This window comes from Solea senegalensis, linkage group LG18 (genome assembly GCF_019176455.1).
Source record: "Solea senegalensis isolate Sse05_10M linkage group LG18, IFAPA_SoseM_1, whole genome shotgun sequence".
Taxonomy (NCBI): domain Eukaryota; kingdom Metazoa; phylum Chordata; class Actinopteri; order Pleuronectiformes; family Soleidae; genus Solea; species Solea senegalensis.
The window spans coordinates 8,883,422-8,908,070 of record NC_058041.1 but is presented as its reverse complement, the minus strand read 5'-3'; the positions used below and the strand labels follow the sequence as shown (position 1 = coordinate 8,908,070).

Below are 24,649 nucleotides of genomic sequence, written 5' to 3'. Positions count from 1 at the left end.
CATTATTGACATAAATGTCATTAAGTGCAAACATCTGAAAATCTAGTGGGATAGAAGCAAGCCTGACATAAGATGAGAATTGCACAGCAGTTCAACATCGTATTTGGGTGCAGTGATTTTTGAAAAGTACTGTATTTTTGTGCAACAATATTGGCTCAGACCCAGGTAGATTTAATATCAGATCCATGGAGAAAATACTTTATATTGTAACAGTGGTTAAGATGGCTTTCAGCTGCTGACAGCAGATCTCTTCATTACTAATGAATAATTTAATCTATTTATCTATCTCTTCCTTGCAGACACGATGTATTATATAAATAAGCATCTATTTTTCATTCCTGTACTGTTTTCATAGGGTTCATGGCATGTATAAATAAGAATTGTTTTCTTTTTCAAACCAAGATCTAGACTGGGTGACTCTACTTGGCAATCGAGATGCGTGTCTATGATGTGAAATGTTACATGAAGTTTCATCTTCCATTTAAACCTTATTTGTTTTGAATAATTGAGTTTGAGTGCTAAAATGTTGGTGTCACTCAAACTGGCCGACCCAGTAAACGTTCTTGCAAAAATACGAGTGTAAGCAATTCTCTTCACATGCAACTGAAATAAGGCAAATAAGTTGGTTTGAAGATCTATAGAAATATAACTTAAAAAAAAAAAAAAATTGGCGAAAAGTTAAAGATGACCAGTTTTCTGTTTTATTGAAAAATATAGCAGTTATTTAAAAAGAAAAGTGAGGAAACCAAATATATTAATATACTGAAACCAGTATGGAGTGGAAAGATAAAAGAACATACTTGGCATAACACTATAGCCACTGAACAGAAAGGAAAGAAAAAAACATTCTACAGCTGAACTTTTAGTCAGTCGTTAATCACAATCCTTTATCTTTTTTTTTTGCCGTAAACCAAACAGACACTGTTGGATATGGAAAACCTTCAGGCAGACCTTGGGGAGGAAGTATTTGCAAATTCATTTATGTGGTTTATTCTGTAGTAATGACTTTCCCCACTGAAAACCATGGCAGAGAGAGTGAAGACAATCACAAAGTGTTTGAGAGGAATTTAGTATCTTTCCATATCGGTTACCGCTTTCAAATTCTTACTCCACAAATCTGGCATCCCAAATAGGTGAACAATATAAAAACTTCCAAAAACAGTCTGGTCACAGATGTGTGGTTTCAGGTTGGAGCCACAGACCTTTTTCTAGTTCTCACATTCTCCCTGCTGAGAAGCACACTTTCCTTTAATCATCAATGGCACAAAATTATATTTACATGATTACACTGACGATGGATGAGGAGTGATTTTGTTGTTCCTTTTAAGGTGTCCATTTCCCGGTGAAGGATTGTAGCTGCCCACATACTCCACAAACCACATATTTCACAATGGACCAAAGGAAGTAAGACAGCATAAGTTTGGCCCATCAAAACATAGACGAGAACTCCCTCCAATGATACTGCACATCTACACAGACGTAAACAAAACGCATCTTTTCTGCTATCACCCAATAATGTTAACACATACTTGGCTATATCTTCCAGGCTGCTTTTCACCTCTTGATTTCATGCAACCTCTTCACGTAGACATGGTTCGAAAAGCCTACCGCAGAATAGCTTGGCATTCTGATTCGACGTACACACCCCTGCCTCATGTGCCACAACAGGAAATTCAAAAGCTACCACAAATATGGCAATAACTTTTTTTCTTTTTTTTTTTTTTTTAAACCCAAGGTGAAAAGGAATGTACGCCTCTTTCTGCAAAGTCTATAAGTGGAAGTAACACAGGAGTAAAAACGTACGAAAACAAAAACAGCCCACCTGTGTGTTCTTGACCCCGCTGTTCTTGGGACAGTTCCAGCTGGTTGGGGGCCAATAATCTCACACATTTAATGAGTAGACTGGGAAAGACCAGATGATCGGTTGATTTAATAATCTGTTCCTACTGTGCGATTTGGGTTGTTCAGAGGAGGTGTATGTTATCACTTCAGGAAATGTCTCTCATTCTTGCTGCCTCGAGACATATCTGACGCTCGCCCATTAAGTCGCTGCACTATAATAACACTTTGTACATGCTGTTACATCCTGTCTATGTCCTTGGAGACAAACCTGGGCTCATGTCAACATTAAAGCGATTGAGACGGAGCGAAGACTATTAATCGTAATACAACTGTTTCTCTACAGCACTGACTCCCTTTCGAACATTTCTCACATTTCTCCCATCTCTCTTCTGACCTGCAAATGCTACCAACTTCAGTGATGTGGAAAGAGATGTAATGACACACAAACATTATCGTCATTTACCACAATCCCCACCTTTTCATGTTAAAGGGCAATACAGAGGGCATCCATTCTGACACACTTGGACTGAATGCTTTTGTAAAATGATTAAGTAGCACAGTCTTGCTAAGACAGATTGCAGAGGTTAAATGTTTAGTCTAGTAATTAAGTGCCATGTTGCCGGTTTCCACAGAAACCAGCAGGCTCCCTCTATGGTACCATGTCAGAAATGACTCTCGTCAGAAAAGGTACAAAATCAACTTTTAAGACATAGTAGTGCACGTCAGGAATGATCCATCCCTTATGAGAATTAATGAATAAATACCACATCTGTCTGAATTAAAAGAATAATTTGCCAAACAGACGGCTGCAAAATGATAAACTACCCAAATCAAACGAGCTACTGCAGACCAACGTCTAGATACATGTACATAAAATATAGTAAAAATAATGCAGAAATCACAATGAAGTCATAAGTAAAAAAACAAAAAGTTATCGCCACTTTCACGACTTAGTGTATACGCCAAAATATTACTGTTGGCAAATGAAATTTCACAATCACACGAACATGCATTTATTTGAGTTTCACTTAGTCATTTCCCCTCGTCCTTCCTCAGAATAGTAGCACACGTCCGCATTCAGTTTGTGACCCTGCACATCCTTCTGTTCACCTCACACGTCACTCTCCAAATGTGATATTCATGTGATTGACAGCTGAGAGTACACTTCGCTAACCTTGTGGTTACTCTTTACTTGTACTAATGAATGTCACGCTCATAACCAAAGGCTCACTGATGAATGCACTTTTGAGACGAACAAAGTTTGAACGCCACTTTTCCAATCACGAGTTTCGGAGTTTGTGTTGCATAACTGCAGCAAAGCCAAACCTGTCAAGAGTACAAATTTATGAGCCGGTCTGCATTCTCATCAGGCATTTAGCTCATGTCTTCTTACTACAGCAGAGTGAATAAGGCTTAATTGGTTTCATTTATGATGTTGATAAGTTTGCAGGGATTGGATTCATCTACAAAAACACTTAAAACAGCTATGGCCAGGCCTCTAAATTCTCCCCCCGCTTTTGCTTTTCTCAGCTTGTGATGGCCTCCTAACATCTGGTTCTCACAATTAGTGTCGTTGAAAAACACTATTGGGCCAGAACAGGGTTCTCTACACTCGTATCTCATCATCGTCCTCATCCATGAACGTGAACTCTCTGTCCTCCTCTCCGCGTGGTGAACTGTACTTTGCGCTGTCCGTGTCGCCGTCGTGGACGTGATACTGAACCTTCTCCTCAGTGACCGAGCCAGAGCTGGACACAGAGCAACTATCCAGGTTGTGGTGGTTGTTCCGGGCATTTAGCTCTGGGGTGTAGGGATCCCGCATGGGCTTCTGCTGGTAAATGCTGCGAGGAGGCCTTGCAGGAGCCTGCTCCTCCACATCATCATCTATGTGGGGTATGAGCGAGGGTGACGCACCGCTCTCACTGCTTTTGCCTTCCTCATAGCCAAGGTCATCCTCCTCCCAGGCTTTCTTTTCCATCACACTCAAAATATCCCCAAGCATGGAGGGTCCCAAGTCAATGTGGAAGGACATCATGGACTCGGCATGCTTCATTCCTCCACCCTTCGGCATGGATGGAGGCAGATCTGTGAGTTCCCCGAAATTGCGCTCCTCAAACTCTGCGTCAAGCGTCGCCATCGCTGCTGCTCCATTACTTGGCTTACTTTCAATCTCTGACAGCTTCTGCATGGGGCTGGAAGAAAGACTCTTTGTCAGCTGGTTGCTTCTGTTAGTATCCTCGTCATTTAGATATGGTAAGGATATGGCATTTTTCACAAAGTTGGATGAGCCACTAGAAGGTGCCATCGTATTGTATTCAAACTTGTCCCCGCGGTTTACTGACAGCGAGCGCTTGCTGCTTCTGAATGTGCGGGACAGCAAGCCTGGTTTGGGACCTGGTGAGCCCTGCTTTGTGCTTGGCTCCCTGGGAGGTTCCCCTGATCGGGTGCTGAGAAACGAAGTGTCCCCAAAGGCATCACCACCTCTGCCCACATGCATGGTATGGCGGAAATCCCCCAGTGGAGCGCTGATCATCTCTGCGGTCAGGTCAGCTCGAGACCGTCTCTTTGATTGGTTAGAGTTGTGAACTAGCGGCTTGAGGATAGGCATGATGGCAGCCTCTTACTTGCAATCCGACAGCAGAAGTGGAACACGGATTGTGAAGGCGTTCAGTCGAATATCTTTCAGAGTTTTTAGTTATTGTATTGAGATGTCAAAGCAAGTAGAATTCCAACAGTTTAATGCGTGCAGCCATTCTGGTCTTCCAGCCTGGGTTTCATCTTGGAGTTGAATAGCCCTGTGAAAAAGAATAGAAGACATTAGCGCCAATTCACCTTACCAGGCAACATGGCACAATTTGAATTTGTGCTCTGGAGAGCAATGTTTATTTGCTTCACATCACTATCAAATCACTGCTCCTGTCCTCTATGGAAGTTTTACATGCCAGGGCTTGTAGATGTTCTATTCAAACAAGAAGTGAATGCAGATGTGCAACTCTGTAACTTCATGCAATGGTGAAGAAAAGCTTACAGTAGTGATACAAAGTTCAAAGCACCTCATTTGACCCAATGTGACTACCCCCAGTTAAATTTTTAATGTCAAAATAATAAGCTCTCATTCAGATGTTTTGGTACAGTTTCTCTAAATGTAATGGTCTGAGCTGTCACATTGACTTTTCCAGGGAGCTGCAGTGCCTGCTACATGTGCTGAGCTTTAGTTCCCATTTTGGCCCCTCGCTGTTATATAACCGTCGAGACACAGGATACTGTGAGTCGAAGCAGTTCAAGCTGGCAGGAATAAAAGAATGAAGAGGAACAGCATTTCTCCACCGTAGATCGACTTAAACCGTAACTCTGACAGTCCAGATCGGCTACATTCTGTTGTACACCTCCTGTCATCAAGAGATAAAGTGTATCCACTCCTTCCTTTTTTTTCACTTGCTGTTCTACCCTCACTTTTGGTTGACGGTTTAGCCTCGAGCATGACTGAATCTGAGCACCACCGATGGATATTTTGTTCCGTCTATTGCTGCCTCAGTTTATTTCTGTATGTCACTTTTGACTTTTGTACTGAACAAATGTTAACTGAAATCAGGTTTGATAATAGCCAAATGATAGATCCAAGAATTTTGTAATGAAAAGAAAGCAGGGTGATCTTAATTTAACACAGGCCAGTTTGATTCTTTCCTTAGCCTTGATCATCTGTGACTCAATCACCTGATAAGGCCCCTTTCACCACTTAGACCAAACTGTTATCAAGTTGTCAGTGACTCAAGGCTTTGAAACATGATTTTGAAAGAGAAAAGAATGGAGAAGAGGTTTAAACACCCATCTGTGTATGTTCCAGTCGTCTAGCTCTGTGCGATTCTGCGATCTACAAGGGTTTCAATTGTTTTAGCCAGACAGCAGCCCCATCGTTCAGTGATTTCAAACTGGAACTTAAGCCCACGCTCTAGGCCTGAACATGCATCTCCCTCAAGAATGAATAGGGGCCTCACTCACCAATATTCCACAGCAATGTCACCCATGAAAACATGCATCTCTAACAACAACCCATTCACTTGGAAAGGCAAATGTAGCACTAGATGTAACAGAGGGTGGTTTGATAGATGAAAAAAGCTACTGCAGCCTTTTGTTCATTCCTCTGAACCCATCCACTGCCAATATTTCCTTTTGAATTCAACAACTTTGTTTAAAATTGTGTCAGTGCTTGTAGTTGTAATTGGGGAGATGCACTGCTCCTACATCATAAAAAAAAGGCCAAACAAAGAGCAAACACATACCAAGGTCTTAGAAAATTTGACTCCTTTCTACATTACTGGAATTGTTTTACTGTTTTGAAATATATTCCAATGGTAAATGAATGCTTAAGTGTATAGCAAAGGAGAAACAAATACAAATACTGAAGACTCTCAGAGCAGACACATCAGTACTGTCACTGCGGTCTATCATTAGCCTACTTTATTACTTTATGCCTTGAGCAATAGCCAGTTAGCACGACTGCACAACAGGCTGTTGAATGTGTGACTGGCCAGCGGACACTCAAGACAACTCAACAACTGATTTGCTGCTCCCTGCTGCTCACAGTTTTGTATTTCTCTATGGCAACATCAGAGCAGAGTGCTAGCTTCCATGCAAGCTTCCTGTCCCTAAGCCTGATGGAGACACATGGGGAGAAAGATTTTATCCCCTACATGGAGAGATCGGCTCATTCAGATGGATTAACCCTTCCTGGTGGTCACATGCAGGGCAGAAACTGACACTGTGCTATATAGCTGAAGGGGAATGCTTTTGATGTCACTAAAAGACATTCAACCTTAGTATAAAAGATGTCAGTGGGTGCTCAAATATCAAAAGGTGCAAAGCTCGCACCTCAAGTCATTCTAGGAAATGGCCCATTTTATGTCTTTGGTGGGCCCCCAGTTGTTTGACGAACAGTTTCAAACGCTTCCCTCAGGATCATCAAGACCTCGTTGACAAAAGATGGAGTATGACCTGCAGGCTGCCCTGTCACATACAGTTCTAGCCTTACAATACTTTCAGAATTATAAATCATGAAGAATGGCAGTGGCATGTCCATTGTGTGGTTTCAGAGTACAAATATCTGTATTTGTCGTCAAATCTTCTGTATTAAAAAGGAAAAATTGTTAAATGGTCTTTTTCTATTTTTGGAAAATTGATCCAATATTTTTAATACAACTTATGCATTAGTGAGGTTACGTCTGTTTATATATTTTTGAATGTAAAAAGATTTAACAATTTAAAACAATTACATACAATATCGATATAATAAATCTAGTCTCTTTTAAGGGAAACCTGATGTGTGTCTATTCGGTGGAGTATTTTCTCACCACCACAATAAGCATTTACTTGACAGTAAACTATTAACAGCTGTGTGAAAGGGTACAATCTAAATGAACTGCAATTAACTCAGCTTCTTATTGGCTCAAGCTCTGATTGGCAGTGATGCAAACAAGATACTAGGATGGGCTCACTGACAGTCCTTCAGAGAATTCAAATACTTTCAAGAGGCTTATTGTAGCAGTCGAGTGAATCTCATAATTCATTTTCATGGACTTATTTCTTTATTTCATTATTGACAATGATATTTTACAGAAGTTCATGAATAAAATGTTCATGAACACATGGAGGACAAAATAAAGTGTGGCTTACTGGACATACAATCCAGATAAGTGTCATATTTCAGGGTTTCCAGTCTAACCTGAATCACCCTCTACCATACACACACTCTGACTATAGCTGAAGGCTAGAGTCCATCTCAGCCCTCTTTACACATGCTGACAGGCCCGGTGAGACAAACAGGTCACACTGCCATTACTGGAGCTCTACAAAAATACACACAATGTTTGTGTTGGAGACGCGAATATGCTTGAAGTGGCAAAAGTATTATCTTGTTTGTTTTGTGCTGAGAATTTTTGCTTTTGGTCCGCGTGCAAGGCAGTGACGAAGGCTTTTATATAAGCAAGCACTCGTAATGCCACATGATTTCAGCTCAAACTGAGACAAGCGGTGACGGGGCTATGAATGCTTAAGAGCATCTGATGTCGCCGGGAGACTGATGCACACAGTATGACATGACATAACCACCAATGCTCATCAGTGTTCAGTCTCACTATCGTAATCCTCTGGATCGCAGGCACCATACAGTCCTCAGCTCTCCCATTTCACCCTGTCTCCTACTAAATGAACAGAGCAAAGGGGCTTTGAAAAGCCCATCCAGTCACAGCTTGGCTGGTGTTGAGTTACACCATCACTTTCTGGTTTCATTTTTGACATTTTAAGTGGTGAAATGTCAACAGAAAGTCTTATGATTCAGGATAAATAAGGTAGAAGCCACTGTGCAAAAGTAATGCAATCGCTATGGGAGTGGAAATATTGGCTGACAGATCAATTTAGCTTTTTATTGAATATTTAACCCAGAAGAATATGCTTATTTGGCTCCAGATTAACAACTAAAAAGCAGAATTGACCTTGGGCAAGCAAAAATCTTTTTGTATCATTTGGAAGTTTGACAAACTCTTGCTTAGTCTTGATTTAAGTCCCCAGTTGTCTGTTAAACACAGAGACTCTGCTGTGTGAGCAATAAGAAAAGTCCTGCTTTGTTTGACCTTGAACTGGCCTTAATCTCCTCCATTGTTCAATCTTATTGTCGGCGACATTGAAATGTAAATGCATATACGAGTTACCCAGCAGGATCTGTGACATTGCTAATCAATTAATCAATTGGGCTGCATAAGAATGGAAAGTTCTGAACTCTCACAAAAAGGTCAGCAAACCTAATTTGCCCCTACTCTGTTGGACGCACAACCTCCAGCCCAAACTATCTGATTCCCACGGTGCGAGAGGAGGCTGGTTGTGTGCACTGAAAAATAACAAAAAAACAACATCTGCGATTGCAATTTCTATCACTAGAAATCACACTGATGACATTGTTATGATTGCAACTGACATATAAAACTATACAACTGTGATGAACAGTAAATATCCTCACAAATATGCTTTAAAGGAGCAAGGAATTACAAAAGTATGAATATGATTACACCTCATATCATTCAATAGCAGAATCACTTAATTGAGTTAGTTCAATGCCTTAATGTTTGCTTCAATCCAAGTACAGTTACATGGTATTAGAAAAAAACTGAAATGTGTTTGTTTAAAATCTGACTTTTGAAATGCAGGCAAACATGTTAGTCTGACTGAAATGACACTAAATCTAATTTGTCAATGGATCCAACTAAAGCTGACCTGGGGGCACTGAACCACAGTTCCAACCCCCAAGGAAGAAGCCAGTACACGGCAGAAGTAAACCGTGACAAAAACGTACAATTGTTGGACTGATGAGGCAACTGCATATGCTCTGTTAACTTAAATAATCCAATATTTTAAAGTTCATGGATGAAAAGAAGACTCTGAATGGTGTTGGACATGCTAACACTGGCCACCAGACCAAACTGCCTAATACCAACAAGCTGTGAGGGGGCATACTGCCAGAGTGCAGTGGAAGTGCAATATTTCCATTTCCCACGAGTACTTATTGTACGTGAGACAAGAACAGTAGTTCAGTCGAACTACGTAGCTTCTCTTAACTGAAACTTACTGACTACTTATATAGGTAGATGAAGATGTGTGCTGTTTATGTAGCACATAAATGCTGCCGTGCTTAATAAAAAGTCTGAAAATGAGACGGATACAACTGCGTAACTCGCCGAATGTCATGATCTAAAATGATAGTGTGCTAATCTGTTGCCAAAGAACAACAGCACGCAGTAAATTACCTTATTACTGTCAGAAGAAACCAGTTCTTCCTGTTCGACTTCATATCTAGTCACATAGCTCCAAGGCTACACATAGATGACAAATGGCAGAAATATCTTCAACAGAAACAGACAGGCGGATGTGAATGGTAAAAAATAATAGGCTGCCTCACTCACCACCACCCATGTGTCCAGGAACATACCTTCTCTGTTTCGCACAGGTGTACATTTGAGTTAAGGCTCTGACTCATCTACATGGAAACTGTGTTTTGGGAGCCCTGAAACAAAATCTCAAGTCACCGCCCTTGCGTTTTGTGTAGACACTACTTTGGATAAACGTTGTCATAATCCCACGTCTGTGTTACGCTGGCATTCACTGACGCTGTCTTTGTCGTCATCCTCTTGTGTTTCGAGATTGTTTGGTCTGTTCGCTTTTGTTTTCTTTGATTTCCTCCTTTTTCCCTGGCTTGGTTCCTTCTGTTTCTGTGACAGTAAACGTTGTCCGTTCCGATATTTATTGCAGAATTATACATTCTACGGGCTACATCCACACGTACGTGTTTTCAGTTGTTTTCAGAGTATCCTATGGCCAAAGGATCTATCCCATTTAAAAGCAGCTGGAGTGAAGTACACTATTAAACACAACAGCCTGAGAGAAAACTTTCAGGTAGGAGCAAGTTGGGCAATAGTCTGTAGCTTATCTGTTACTGAACAACCAAAGAAAGAAAGCTGAATCATTTTTAAATCCTATATAAAACCAGGGCCGGGGCTACCTAATGTGTCGCCACCACTACAATAATCAGTTATCTTAATGAATCATCCTCTAAGATTCATTAACAAGAAATCGCTGGGAGTTCTCTGAGCAGAAGTAAGCGTATGGAGTCTTTGCAAGTGCTATTGCACTGAAACAATCAGGCTAAAGACGACGATAGCAAGCTGAGGCAGGCCTTAAAAATTAGCATGATGATTTCATTCCCTCCTGCAACTCGCATCCTTCCTCAATGGAGTACATTTTTTATTATTCAGTTATTAATATAGTTTTATTACATTCCACTTGAAAAGAGAGTTATAGTCCAGACATAGAGGCAATGGCGGTTAACTGGAGGCTTCGCGAGTCACAAAACGCTTGCTTTTACTTTACCTTTTTTTGCGGCAGAATATGTTGAACGTAAACAAACCTTATGTGTTTCAAATGAAATGTCCTCGGGGCCTGTATTAAATCTTAATTAGCAAAATGTTCTGTCACTAGGCTTGTCCTCACATGCCACACATGTACTATTAAATTATTTGCTGCACCCTAAAGCATTTAAGAATTACTCAAGTTACCAGCCCACTAGTTTGCAGTGAAAAGCAAATCTTATAGGCTCGGATGATGTTAGGTATCAAGATTTTCAGAACATGTGGCATTATTATTTTTATTTTTTACAAACGAGAGCAGCCACGCAAACGTTTCAAGATTGTGAAATAGAGAAGTGACAACGTCTTCATGTAAAATGGCTTTAGACTAATACGGCTGAGAAGTGGAATTACACCTCCATCAGCAAAACTGTTGACCAAATACAGGCACTGTGTGTGTGTGTGTGTGTGTGTTTGTAAAGCATAGTGTATCAACCTCCAGGGCCCCTGTGCTGCACAGACAGAAACAAACCCACAGGAGGATTAAGGGCAGCATGTTCAACGCAGGCAAATAAAACCAGCATGCCTGGGCCAGCCCTGTGTGCTGTGTGTCAGGAGCTTAGGGCAGCACACACACACACACAAGCAAACCAACCTCCCGCTGCCCCACTAGCCAGCCCTCCTCTGTCAACTCCAAAATCCTCTTTCTGTTCCTGTTGATGCACTGCAAAATTCTATCACGACCCCAGGGCACCCTATCATCCAATCACCAATCGACTAGGTTAAGTGATTATGTTTCAAAAATGTAACACCAGACATAGACGGCAGGCTTCAAACCCAATTTCTCTGTTTCCAATCTTTTATAAAGCTGCTGCTCCTGCATGGTTGGACAAAGTGTTTTGTCAGATACTGGGTGGGCTGCCATGCCGTGCCCCAGCCAGATGGGGATGAGAGAGGAAAATTGGCTAAAAACCAAACGGATAGTTAATGAACACGTCTCTCGATTATAAAATAAGCCTTTTGCCTAAAACAAGTCTCCCGAGAAATAGTTTTGGACGGAAAAAACTATTTTTTTTATCACTTTATGAATGACATCCAGAGTAGAAATGTGAAGGGGCAACACTATCACAAGGACTGTTGCAAAAGAAGAGGCACAGATGGAGGCACTAAAGAGAAACACACCCTCAAAGGGGCAGTGAAGGGTGTCACCACATTGGATTCACTCAGTCATGCCAACACAGTGACAGACGTTCTTTCACTGTGTACCCAAGCCCTTATTACGCCTACAGTGGAGGGATTGTACAGTGGCGTGTGTGTGTGCGTACACATGTATACATGTCTAATTAATCACTGCAATCCCATCCACATCAGTTTCTGACAAATAGGCAGCATTCATGCCTGGTACCACAGGGCCGGATCTGCGCCAAGTGGTCGAATTAACGGTTGCTGCTGGACAATGAAAGAGTTTCTATTGTGGACAGGATTAAAAAAGACAGAGGGAACACAAAATGCCCCCGTTAGAGCAAGGACAGTTAGCTTCCTCTGAGTTTTCACATTTCGACTTCGATAGACGAGCTGTACTGTTTTCTTAAAGATGAGGCCTCAGGAAACAAAACATGCCAAATCAACAAAAACATAACCCAGTGCTAACAAAGTCTACAATACAATCATGTCATGAGAAATCACTAAGCTGCTTTCTGCGTCTGAAGATAAGTGACTGCGCTCCATGAACTTCTTAACTGCTAGTGGACCTTTTTTTGTTATCAGACATCCCAGCTGAAATCCCTCCACAAAGCGGTTACAGGGGGCATCGGGACGTGACTGACGAGATCAGTTAACAAAGCTTGAGTTTTAACTTTAATGTAAGCATTAGCAGATTAAAAAAAAAAATAATAATAATGCTTGAAAAAAAGAGAATATAGGCATACTAGTTGAAATCTCACAATACGATGGAGACGCAGACAGGTGCATGCATACATAGTTCCCAGTGATTGGAGGCATATTTTTACCAACATAATTGTGTCTTTTCCTTGTTCTACTCTGGTTTGGTTTGTGCCTCCGTAAGTGACTCACGTGGACTGATTACACCTCAGCAGGTCAGCTCACGGACATGTAGAGTAGTCGATCTATGTGGCTGCTGCATTGCATTCATGTGCAATCGTGTCCAACACGCTGTGATATTAACACGGACATGATTTGTAAATCAACAACCAATGGCAAAGACCAAATTCTTGGTCTTCAGCTTCTCATGTGTGAGGAACCGCTTCAGCGATAATCACTGGATCGCTTTGACACAACGAGCACTTCACCTTTGGATCTGGGAATCAAAATCCAGGATCAGAAAAGAAAATAACCATGACTTAATGAATAAAATACTATAATTCATGGCTCTTCGGAAACCTTGAGATCTGCCTCCTTAAGCTCTGTTGAAGTTTCATCATTATCTTCTTCAATATTTATTTGATTTGGCTTTCTTTAAGACAGCTTTCACATTTGGCATAAGACTTGATTTGGCAGTCAAGCAATGACATTGATTTCCTGGAAGTGTCGGCACATAGCGATTGCCGACTGTGCATATCAATGTGCTTGTGTGCATGTTTAAAGTCCAGCAAAGTGCCACCAGTAGGTTGAAGAGTCACCAGGAAAAAGTTGGTCTCTGCTCTCTAGTTACAAACAGCTGAGAAACACACAGTAGCACACACACACACACACACCCTGTCGGTTCCCAAATGGTACAAAGTGTCTCACGTCACACAGAGCACAATGGACACGAAAGAAAACAAAACAATGCGAGTCAGCGGAAGATGAAAACCAAACACTTCTGGCACACCCAAACCACACACACACACACACACACACACACACATGCTTGTACGGTGAAATAGATAAATGCACGTACACACATACACACAATCAAACACACACAAGATGGGTCTCAAAGGTGAGCCACATGAATGACACCCACTATTTACAGTCCTTTAACACAGACAAGGGCCCCAGATACTTATCTATCGAGGTATTATAGCCTTTCATCATTGTAATTCACAGCACTGGACTTCCTTAAGTGGTTCACACAGGAAGATGTGATTCTTTTCATGAGGAAACCAACACTTCTCACGGGGTCATCAAGATCCCACAATGGCTCACGTGACTGTTCCCGTCTCTTGGAACCACTTTCCCAGTGTGTGTTTGTCATTTCGTGAACACAGCGGTGACCAGTTACACCGACAGTCCTCTTTTGTCTTTTTTTCTTGAGAGCGAAAAAACACCTGTGTCTGTGTCCATACACGGAATAATGAGGCTCGCTGGACTGTAAACGGGCCTAAACTGGGACCAGAGCAGCCAGCTGCACGCCACCAGTCACACATGCTTTCAGTAGATTACCCAGTTACATAGTCAAGTTAACTTCTTAACCAAAAATCCTGCTGTAAGAAGCAACACTGTCTTGGTGAGTCAAGTTAAAAGAAGCAGAAACTTTTTTTCCAACAGCTTTCCAAAGATCTCAACTATTTGTCCTTGAGATAAGGAAGTAGAGAAAAAAAGTTCCCCAAATCAGTGCCGACTGCACCTTTTATGCATACCACTTCAGCTGAGTCCCAATCACATCATGTACTGTAAAATGATACCAGCAGATACAAGATAGGTGTGCCACCCGGTACTAGATCATGGTGTTCTTTAAAAAAAGTCATACCACAGATGATGCTCCCGCAGTGTGGGAACATCCCACCAAGCTGGCCACATTCATGCTTCACTGGAAATAACGCTCAGATATGATAATTACCCAAACTGGTTGTTCGGCTTTGAAAAACGCAACTCAGGAAACATGCGATTATGTTGTGAGAGTGAAGATTATTTTCAGTAAAATACATTTTATTTGAAGCTTGAATTTTGGGATTTGAGTTGAGCAGTTTGAGTTTGAGTTGAGTAAAGTTGTTTCTGTCAAACTGGTAACTTTTCACAATGATCACGCTACACATAGGGTGAACCAAACGGGTGAATATCTGTTGAGTGGCTGAGTGTCAAGAACACGTGTGTTTTTGCACAAAAGAAAGAACAGCCATTACACAGTTTGCTGTGAAATGGGATGGATGAACGTCTGATCTGAAAATACAAACCTTCTACAGGACAAGGCAAAGCACGGGGCCTTATATTATAAGTTGTTTAAAGTCTAGACTGGGATCCGATAAGGCACGTTTTGAATTTGAATTTGAAGGAGTGTTCAAATGAGATGGTTTTACAGAGATACGCTGTGTTAAATGGATATAGACTGATGATTTGTTTCTATTGCCTTAAGTTGTATAATCATTGTAAACAAAAAAATGTCTGTTCAGGGCAATTTTGCCTTAAAGCAGAAAGCTTTTGGTTGTGCAGTAGGGCTTAAATGATGAATTAACTATTGACTGTTTTGGAAACACTAATCAACATTTTTCAGTCTTTTATATGTCATTTGTGGACTGAACAAGTAGTGGATTAAATATGAAAATAATTGTTAGTTAAAGCCCTATTCTATGGTTTCCTTCCACAGAGTGTGAGAGTGAACGGTAGTCTCTGTATGTTTGCCCTGCAATGGACAAGGCGAGCTGTCCAGGGTGTACTCCGCCTTTCACCCTGTGTCAGCTGGGATTGGCTCCAGTGGCCCTTGCGACCCTCATGTGGAGGATTAAGTGGTAGACAATTATTGGAAAAAGTCTGTTCAAAGATCAACTCGGACACCCTCAGCATGAGTTCTCTTCGTGAGTTCAAAGACCTCTCTGCTTTTTTTGCAGGCGGGGTGAGTCCTGCGATTGTCTGAGACAAAACAGCTCTCGTTGGCAAGTTCAACACAAGCCTCAAAGTATTTTATAGTGTCATCAGTAGAAAAGAAAACACACGCCCTCTATGTTTGAAGTGATTCATATTTTAGATATCAGAACGGTTTAAGAACTCTGGAGTTTTTACCGAAACACTGGAAATAGTGTAATCATATCTCTTAGAGAGGTATTATAGATGTTGATTAAACACTTTACTTTAAAAGGTGTTTTATTTTAGGGGGTGAAGTTGTCCTTAGCTTTAAAATACTGAGTGGTTTCTCACTGAGCCATATCACTGTGACAAAACCACGCTGAGGTTAAAATATCAAGCCATTTTCCCACCATTCCCTGTTGGCCTCCTAAAAGGTTTGGGATAAAGGTGGGTGGATTGCTGAGGCATTTATGTGGGCATTTCCTGAGGGATGGAAGCAGCACAAACATGCAATATAATGTAAGTTATCACAATTTACTCCATCGGACTAGCCTGTATTCCTAGACTCCTATAAACAAAGGTGAAATATTTATACTGTATTAAACCTTAATATAGCACACAGACACACTAATAAAATACTGACAGCCAACTGTACTCCACTAACATAACTAACTGCATGTGAAACTGCCTGAAGTTAGTGTTTCCATGAGTGCAAATGACTGTAACTGCCTCCCTGCTCCCAGCCCCCACTCTTTCCAGTGTAAAACTGTAATGACCTCAGTGCATTCAGAGTTGGGCAGGTAGCCAGTTTCCTCACTACGCAGCAGGAGTATCCTCAAGAGCTAACTGAAATAGCCAGTAAAAAAAAAAGCACAGTCAGAGATGACACATGCATACATACTCCTCTCCCCTCTGACTAGGCAGGAAACACAATGGGTCTTAATGGTGAGATATCTGCCTGGCAGCTCTGGAGAGGCTATACTAAAGAGCTGAAAGGCCCCGAGTGTGTTGCATTTCTTATGTCATTGGAAAAGACGGACGAAAGGCGAGATGATGTCATGACAAGCGTTGCAGGCGTAAGTGGAGGTCAGGCTGAGACTAACCTTGTTCTAACTCTCTCCAGTGAACTTACAGTTCACAGTCGAGCGTCATTTTTCCAACACCCTGACCAAAACATTGTTGGGTAAATGATTCATCCAGCAAACTGACAAACACTGACAGACCTTAAAGCTGTTGTTAGGGTGTGGTTGTGTGTAAATATGTACATGTGTAGGAGGAGGTCAGAGGGCAACAGTTGCATAAAAACACCACCAAAGTGAAGCCCATTTGTTAATTTGTCCTGTTTTTCTTCCAGACCAACAGTTTAATAAGAATAAAGCTTGGATTATCAACACTGAGTGAGGAATTATGAAACCAAATGTTGCAAAAGGACCTGCATGCTTTACGGTCAGTGTAGTTAAAAGTCAAGCACACACTATACGGCCTTCAGTTATAGCATGATGAATGAATCGAGGCAGGTATACAACCACAGTGGCAATTCTGGAGTAAATTATCCAGTTCATCAGGCATTAATGACCACGAGGGGCAAGTGCCAAGCCTGTAAACACAAACAGGAACCACTCATCAAGGAAGACGGTGCAGTGGAAGTTCCTTCTATCTATTCTAGATGATATTTTCATTGCACACAGCAAAGAAAAGTGATGCCTCAAAGTCCATTCCCCTGCTCTGATCAAACCATATCCAGTCTTGTAGCTGAAAATAGTAATCTGGGACACTTGTATGAGGCTCTGTAACCTAGTTCCCATGACTAGCCATCCTCAAAATAACATTACTGATTTGTAATGTTTAAATCTAGGTCTATGGACCCTTAAGGCCATCTGATCCAAAAGTTGGAATAGTTTACTTTCATTATTATTTATCCCAGTTGATGATCCCTCTCATTTGACTGTTGCAGTTTTGCATTTCATAACTTTAATTACATGAAACGCGTTTATTGCCAAATCTAATCGGGTCAACACTAATGTATTCACACATGAGAAGCCCTGCACAAGTCTAAGACCATGATCCAGAGTGAGTGTCAGCCAAACAACCCTTTCTAATGGTATTCAGTTTCTCTAGTGACACAGACTAAAAAAAGATCCTGATGAAATCAGCCAATAGCCTTGAGAGCTTTGGGGAAACAAAACAAAAAACAACTGGTAAGCACAGTTTTGACAGATTTCCGTAAAATTGAAGTGGTGCCTTTCACAATGTAATGCACAGCACGACGCCAGGGGGCTTTATTGTTGTTGTTGCTCCATATGGGACAGGCAGGAGCTGGATGAGACTGCCAGGCGCTGATTGCTCTGGACTAGATTTGACATTCAAATGAGATGCAGATCTCGCACAGTTGGTTTTACTTCAACCTAGTTTGACCCCTCAAGAGTGCTTTAAAACGACACTGGGCGCTTAGCAGCGTGGCTAATAGCAGCACACACTTTTAAATAACTTTGATACAATGTAACAATGTCAACGCGAGTATGAAACAAGTCGCTCCGTGGTGATATGTTACCTTTCTTTATGGTCCAATGTGGTGACGAAGTGTCGGGTTATATTCCACGCAGCTCGCGGCGAACACAGGTGTGGCGTCCGTGTTATTTATTTGAAAAATTAAAAAAATAAACAAAGTTGTCACCTTCAGTGGCACAGTCGCACTGCTACAGCTCCAGAGTCCGCGTAGTTCGCTCCAGTGTGGCGCACAAAGCGGTCCTCCCCTTTCCCAGCCCTCACCTCTCCACCCCCTCTCCTCACGTGCCCGCGAGCACCACCCCCTGCTGCGGTTTAAAGGCACAGTGTCCTGTTTACGCACAACAACGCAACAATGGGCTGAAGTGAAAGCAAGCCATTCAGTGCACAGCGACAAACTTAAAACCACTTAAAAAAACGTTCCTAAAACCATAGATTAAGTGAACGTATTCTTCCAGTTTGAATAGTGAAGCCCGTGAGGATGTAATTAGCCAGCAGGGGGCGACTCTGCAGGTTGCAAATAAGTTTTAAATGGTCATGTATGAGGAAATTGAGGTTACTACTCTTGAGTATTAGGGCCAAACAACAAAGAAAAAAATTCTAATCAAGAATAATATAACGAGAACAAAGAATAATAAGAATCCATATGCCATAACGCTTTGGGACCTTTGCTATTGTACTGATAATTGTGCTCACCGTAGTTCCACTCCTTCTGGATCCAAAAAAATGTAATTTAATTATCAATCTAATTGTTTCTTAAAAAAACCCGACAAAACCTCTTTGAAAAGCATGCAGATGTCACCAGCAGTAGCCCTGCAGTCGACCACTACCATCCATTTCCTCCTCCATGAAAGAGATGATTGTGACTGCTTCTTCGAAACACAATCTTTTCAAAGTCCTGATGCAACCGGTAGACTAAATTCATTTATTTATAATCTACGCTGCTGTTACAGTATGTACCATAATATTTATTGTACCAAGTCCTGGTTTCCTCCCAGTGATGACAAGACTCCCAGCCGTTCATCATGCAGTTATGATATTAATCTTTTCAAAAGAGTGTGAAAGCCTTTTCTCAAAATGTCAAGTGATTTCTCCCTGACCTTTTAAGGCCTGCTTTCTAAACAGATTTAAAAATAAATAAATACATTCTATTATTTTCAATGTGAACTTTACAAGCTCTGAAGCAGAATTTTATCAACATCCCAATGTCAAAACAAGAATCTGCAGGGATTAGCCAATGGTGTTTCACCTTTTTTTTTTCTTTTTCACCGTGTATTCCTGTTGTTCATACATTTGTTTGGGTTAGACAACATTATTTATACATTCTGCTTTAATGCTTGTTTAAGACCAGAAATGTGCTGTCTGTGCACGTCATATTCTGTATGACTCAATATTCACGGAAGCAATTAGGACAGACTTTGTGCCAGTTACTCCAATTACCTTTGATGATTTCCACATAGCGTTAAAAACTGTCACACAAAGCAAGGTCATGGCGAACCGTGCTCGTGTCTTAGCTGTTTGAACAGCCATCTGGTCCTCAGGTGTGAACTTTAACTCTTATTATGCCACTGCCACTGCCCATCTGTCCTTTTGAAGTCTCTCTCAGCCACCTGTAAATATCACATTTTATATTATTACACAGTGAAACCATCGTTGATGTGGAGTTTTATGGGGAACTCCAGTGATGTTGTGCAGGAACACACAACTTTGATGGCATGTTACCCTGAAGTGGGCCCCTTATTCATTCAATTATTGCTTCCTTGTGTGGCTTTGTGTTGAACGTTATATAATGCATGCAGCCTGGGAAGGCTACAGTAAGAAATTAGGACAAAAGGGAAACTCTTTTCTGGGGAGGGGGAAACAAACCAGTGCAGAAATGAACACAACTGTGACCAAATTTGACTTAATCCTACAACAATTAAAGTTACAATTTTCAGTTGCCTGGGCGCTCCAGGTAGGTGATTTTGTTTAGACCACACACTGTGCAAAACCACTAGATGGGTGAAAGTGAGGCTTGGGTAAATTTACTTACCAAAGTGGCTATAGTCATTTTCATGCTACTTCCCACAATGCACATCAAGTCAGAAACCAATTTTAGCAACTACCAAGCAGCAAATTAGAACAGCACTCATGAATGGCACTGAGGGAGCATCCCCTTTCTCAAATGACCTGCTTGTATATCCTCTTCAAATCCCCAAACCACCCTCAATGAAGCTCACAAATGAGGCAATTAAATCCAGGGGTTCAAATTCCTTTGAAATACATCTTATTAATATTCCAACTGAGGGTGTTTCTCAAAGCTCAGGGCTATTTAGTACTTTGGTGTCCCCTTTTAAGCAGGGACCACCAGCTTGTTCCATTCTCTGTCATTCACTTTCCTGAGGGAGACGGACAGAAAGAACGTCGGGAAATAAACATTTCAGCAAATGGAAATGTCCTGTCCACGTTTCTTCTGTTGAAAAAGAAATTTCCCATGTGTTTTCCAAAAAGGGATTAGCGCTCTGGACATGCTCGTTCCAATTCCCTGCTCCGTCCTCCACAGTCTAATCTCCTCTCATGTCTATGTGTTTAGTAGGTTAGCCCCGGATCGGGATGACTGTTATCCATTTAACACCATCTGACCGTGTACTTCCAAGCATCTACTGTACGTCTGTTAGCTCACCTCAGTGTTACAAAAAAAAAACTAAAACAATATTTACAAAGTATTACTCGCGCCCCGAATACATGCATCACTTAATGTGGTTCGAGTGGGTTTAATGCGGCAGCCAGCGAAGGCAGTTCAGCCAACTGAAGAACGGCTATTGAGCTAATGAACTGCAGTTATCGGAAAGCAAAGAGAAAAATGAGAAAGTCAACAGGGGGGGATTTGTTGCCAGATAACAGGATTTCACAGCTTCTGATCCAATTTATTGCTGCCCTGAGTAACACATTAGTTTAGTGGGAATTTCATCAGCTAATTAGGCATCAACAGATCCCACCTCTGTGCTTACACAAAACATTTACACACGGCACACCACTCACTTTGTGTGCTCTCATTTCCCTTTCCCCTTTGATTCTTGTTTCACCACCTTTTTAAGGTTGTGTGCTTTTGTTCCCATTTGATTGAGGTCAAGATGTATACCGAGAGAGACCTGGTCTAAAAGGGTTTTTGGAGGTAGCATTGAGAAGATGAAATCAAATTCAGTTTAACACTGTAATCTGGACACTGGACAGAGGCGGAGTTTAGCCTTCACTCACTTATGGCCCTTTTCCACTATGGTCCCAGCTCGACTCGACTTGCCACGGCACGGTTTAGGTTGGTTTTCCAAAAATTTTTGCAAAAATAGTACCTACTCGGTACTACTCTGTGACTTGTAAAGCCGTTGTTTTCAGTGTAACTGAATCGTTAGAATCAGTTAAATAAATCTATTTGTTCAGTACTTCCTCCTTGAAATCAGTTAAATAAATCTATTTGTTCAGTACTTCCTCCTTGACCCACAGACTCCGTCTGGCACAGTCACTGGACTGAAAAACAGCGGCAGGGTTTGTGATGCCGGTCGCGATCATTAGCGCTGTCGCTAAATACGCCAGACTCCTCTGTTAAATATTGAGATTTTAGACATTTCCCTGGTAATTGTTGGAGATTAGGATTGTTAAGCCGTGTTCGGCTTGATTTTTGTGTTGAACGTCTCTTCCTGTGACTCTGACCAATCAGTGGCCGGTAGTCTGATGACATCACGCATAGTACCTACTCGTACTAAAAAAAAGTACCTGGAGCAAGGTACTGTTGCTAGTGGAAAACCGTGCCGAGTCAATGGAAACAGTCATGTTGGAATGTGCACTTATACAGACAACTCAAATTGTGTCTTTATTGAACTGCTGTGCTGTGGTTTCATTCACTGTGACAGATTGGCTACAATCTGCTGTGGGAAGGTCTTTCCCTGGTACTATATGTGTTAGTGAAAATGAGAGGACTGATGTGCAGTGGAGGTCGTGTAGCAGTAGTTTCAGGGAGAAAATTTGCCTTTTTTTTCCCTCCACTAAAGCAGCGGTGCACTGAATGCAGTGTATGTTTAAGAGAGATTGTTTAATGTCGTCCACGTTACAGCAGAAATATGATTTGAATTCCCCCCGTCACTTTTCTTGACACTCACACAGAGGCTTCCTTTCATCCTCCCTGTACAGTGCAATTAAGCACTCAAAGATCTAACATTGAAAAATAATTTATTTTCAGAAATGTACTGTGATCATATATTCATTCAGATTCAGCATGATAAGCATTTGTTGCGTACAATGAAATTACCCCACAGAGAGAAACAAAAAAAAATGAAGCAGATGACTTTTTTTTTTCTTCCCTTTTTTTTCACTATGGAAACTAGGAACACACCACTGAGTCTTCACTATAGCCTTATGAATGCACCTGGCAGGTGGTCGGACAGTGCCGACCCTCTGTGGCATTACTCCAGGCACGTTTACAGTTGCTGCAGGACAAAGTCTTTACAACCAGACACAGTGAATGATCTGTAAAGCTTACACTCGAGAAGTGTAATCACACATACATTAGTATTTGGGACAGCACAGTCACACCTGAATAGTACACAGCAGTTGATTACACAAAAGGGAAAGAGGTGAGGCAATTTAATGACATCATCTCTTGGCGCGGGCTGAGCGCTGCCCCCGTGATAGCGATCAGTGACAGACAAGTTATACGAGCAGGGAAAGAAAACAGAGATAAATCCACTTTGTTTCTCATCAGAATCACACTGTTCACTTCTGGGGGCGGGGCGAGCTAAAGCGCCAACATGTACCAGTCCCAGACGGCTACAGTTCGGTTCCATTTGAAGTTCCTCAAAGCGTTTTCAGTAGACGTGTGCAGTTATGAGACTGATGTGTGAGCCAGCAAAGCATGAAAGAAAGTATGGGTTTTGTATGCAAATTAATTCACAGCCCACATCTGTAAGGATTAAAAGATGGCTCCCACAGAGCGAGGCCAGCCATTTCGATGCCACAGTCAAGAGCACCATAAGCGGTTCAGTTTGTCAGTGGTGCCAGATATAAATAAGTATTTCTCTATCAAGGCATCTTTGATTCACTGTAATACACTCACAAAAGAAGACTTAAAAGAGTAAATCACTTCAACAGATATACACTCATTTCATATGGACCCTTTGGGCACAGCAAGGTCACTTTTGACCGGCTGCGGGCAAACGTTGTCCAACTCAGTGTTTGTGTGCTAAAGGCCAGGGAGCTGTTTCCATGGAAACACGACAGAATCTCCATAGTGCGCATAAAACTCTTTCAGCCAACACAATAAAACTTGTTTGATTTTGGCATAAAATCCACATCCACGTCCGTCCTTTGTTTCTCCATTCTTTTCTTTTTTTTTTACCACCAGGTCATCCAACACTTTCCTTTCCCTTCCACAACATGGCTCCATCATGTTAGTCTCAATGCAGAATCTGCATCGATATGATTTTGTCTCGTAGGTACATCTACTATATATATATATATATATATTTATGTATATTCATGTGTGTTTTCAAAAAAAAGCCTGTGACTTTGTACAGAATCAAAGAAATTACAAATTTGAATGTATTCCAAGAAAAGTTAAAAAAAAGGAGGAACTAAATGAAAAAAAAAAAAGTCATGCGAATGGTTAAAAAAGTGAACACAGTAGGTGTGGCAGAGCGTATTTTCTCAACTGGTAAAAAGAATTTAGGTTCACACTGGCACAGACAAAAAGTGCTCCTAAAACTCAAAGTATCATAGTGTTGTTCCGCATTGTATCCAAGCTGAATAAGAAAATAACGTGGAAAAAAATTAAAAGTAATGGGGGGAAAAATAGACATAAATGTCTGGATTGCGTTGACTGCAAGTTATGCGAGTTGGGTAGATATTTCCAGAAATTTCAATGTCTTTTTCAGCTTTTTTCTTCTTTTTTTTACACAAACGATGAGAAGCCAGCAATGGGGGCCCGTGATCCTGGAGCTAGACTGCTTGGTGGCCTGTAGAGGGTGCTGTGCTGACTCGGGGGGTTGGAGCTCTGCTGGGAGGGGGTGGGAGTCCGGCTACCTTTGGGCCTAAACAGGCTGCCTTGGCCCTGGGGCTGGACCTGGGGTTGGACCTGGGGTTGGACCTGGGGTTGGACCTGGGGCTGTCCCTGGGCCTGCTGCGGTTGGGGACTAGGTGAACTGAGTTGAGGTGGAAGTGGAGGTAGAGGAGGCAGTGGCGGTGGGGCGCAGTGATCCGGGTCGCCTGACTCAGACTCTGTGTAGCTGTAGGCCTGTGCTCGGGATATGCCTTTCTGTTGACGGCGCCAGGAGTTGTAGTAGGTGGGGTCACTTATGTAGTGGTTGACAAAGGAGTGGGTCTTCTGTCGGTTGGGGTCCACCTCGTACTCGCTGTCACTGCCCTGTGAAAGACAGGAGAAGGAGAACTGAGTTAATGAGTTGGAGTTGGAAGCTCTTGCAGTGTTTCCATGGAGAGCAGTTAGAGATGCTGGGGCTATAAATGTAAATGGACATGAAGTTATTGAATTATTGTGGGCATAGTCGTCAATTCACATCATCCCTGTCTAAATAATACACACATGCGCGCGCACACACATACACACACACACACTTACAACACAACACAAGTACACATGGACGTCAAAAATGGTCAAAAGCGTGAGTACGGCAGGATGACTTGTTACTGGAGCGTGCATTGAGAAC

At 41.7% G+C, this 24,649-nt stretch overlaps 2 protein-coding genes across 3 annotated transcripts in view; both read right to left on the bottom strand.

Annotated features, from left to right (window-relative positions):
- Positions 1–944: 944 nt before the first annotated feature.
- Positions 945–18,183, bottom strand: cdc42ep4b (CDC42 effector protein (Rho GTPase binding) 4b). The gene is made up of 2 exons (XM_044014345.1): positions 18,004–18,183; positions 945–4,637 (listed from the first exon to the last, which is right to left on the bottom strand). Exon 2 carries the CDS (start codon positions 4,448–4,450, stop codon positions 3,449–3,451), a length of 1,002 nt encoding a protein of 333 aa, XP_043870280.1. The 5' UTR covers positions 4,451–4,637; positions 18,004–18,183; the 3' UTR covers positions 945–3,448.
- Positions 18,184–22,143: 3,960 nt separating this feature from the next.
- Positions 22,144–24,649, bottom strand: part of sdk2b (sidekick cell adhesion molecule 2b) — a 72,914-nt gene continuing 70,408 nt past the window's right edge. For both annotated transcript variants that reach the window (XM_044013834.1, XM_044013832.1), the window contains one exon: positions 22,144–24,348. In XM_044013834.1, the coding sequence (XP_043869769.1) occupies positions 23,878–24,348 (471 nt within the window). In that variant the 3' untranslated portion in view covers positions 22,144–23,877. The remainder of the gene's footprint in view (positions 24,349–24,649) is intronic.

Bases quoted from the DNA above. Each gene is read 5' to 3' on its own strand.
- cdc42ep4b (XM_044014345.1), bottom strand. From the start codon at position 4,450: ATGCCTATCCTCAAGCCGCTAGTTCACAACTCTAACCAATCAAAGAGA.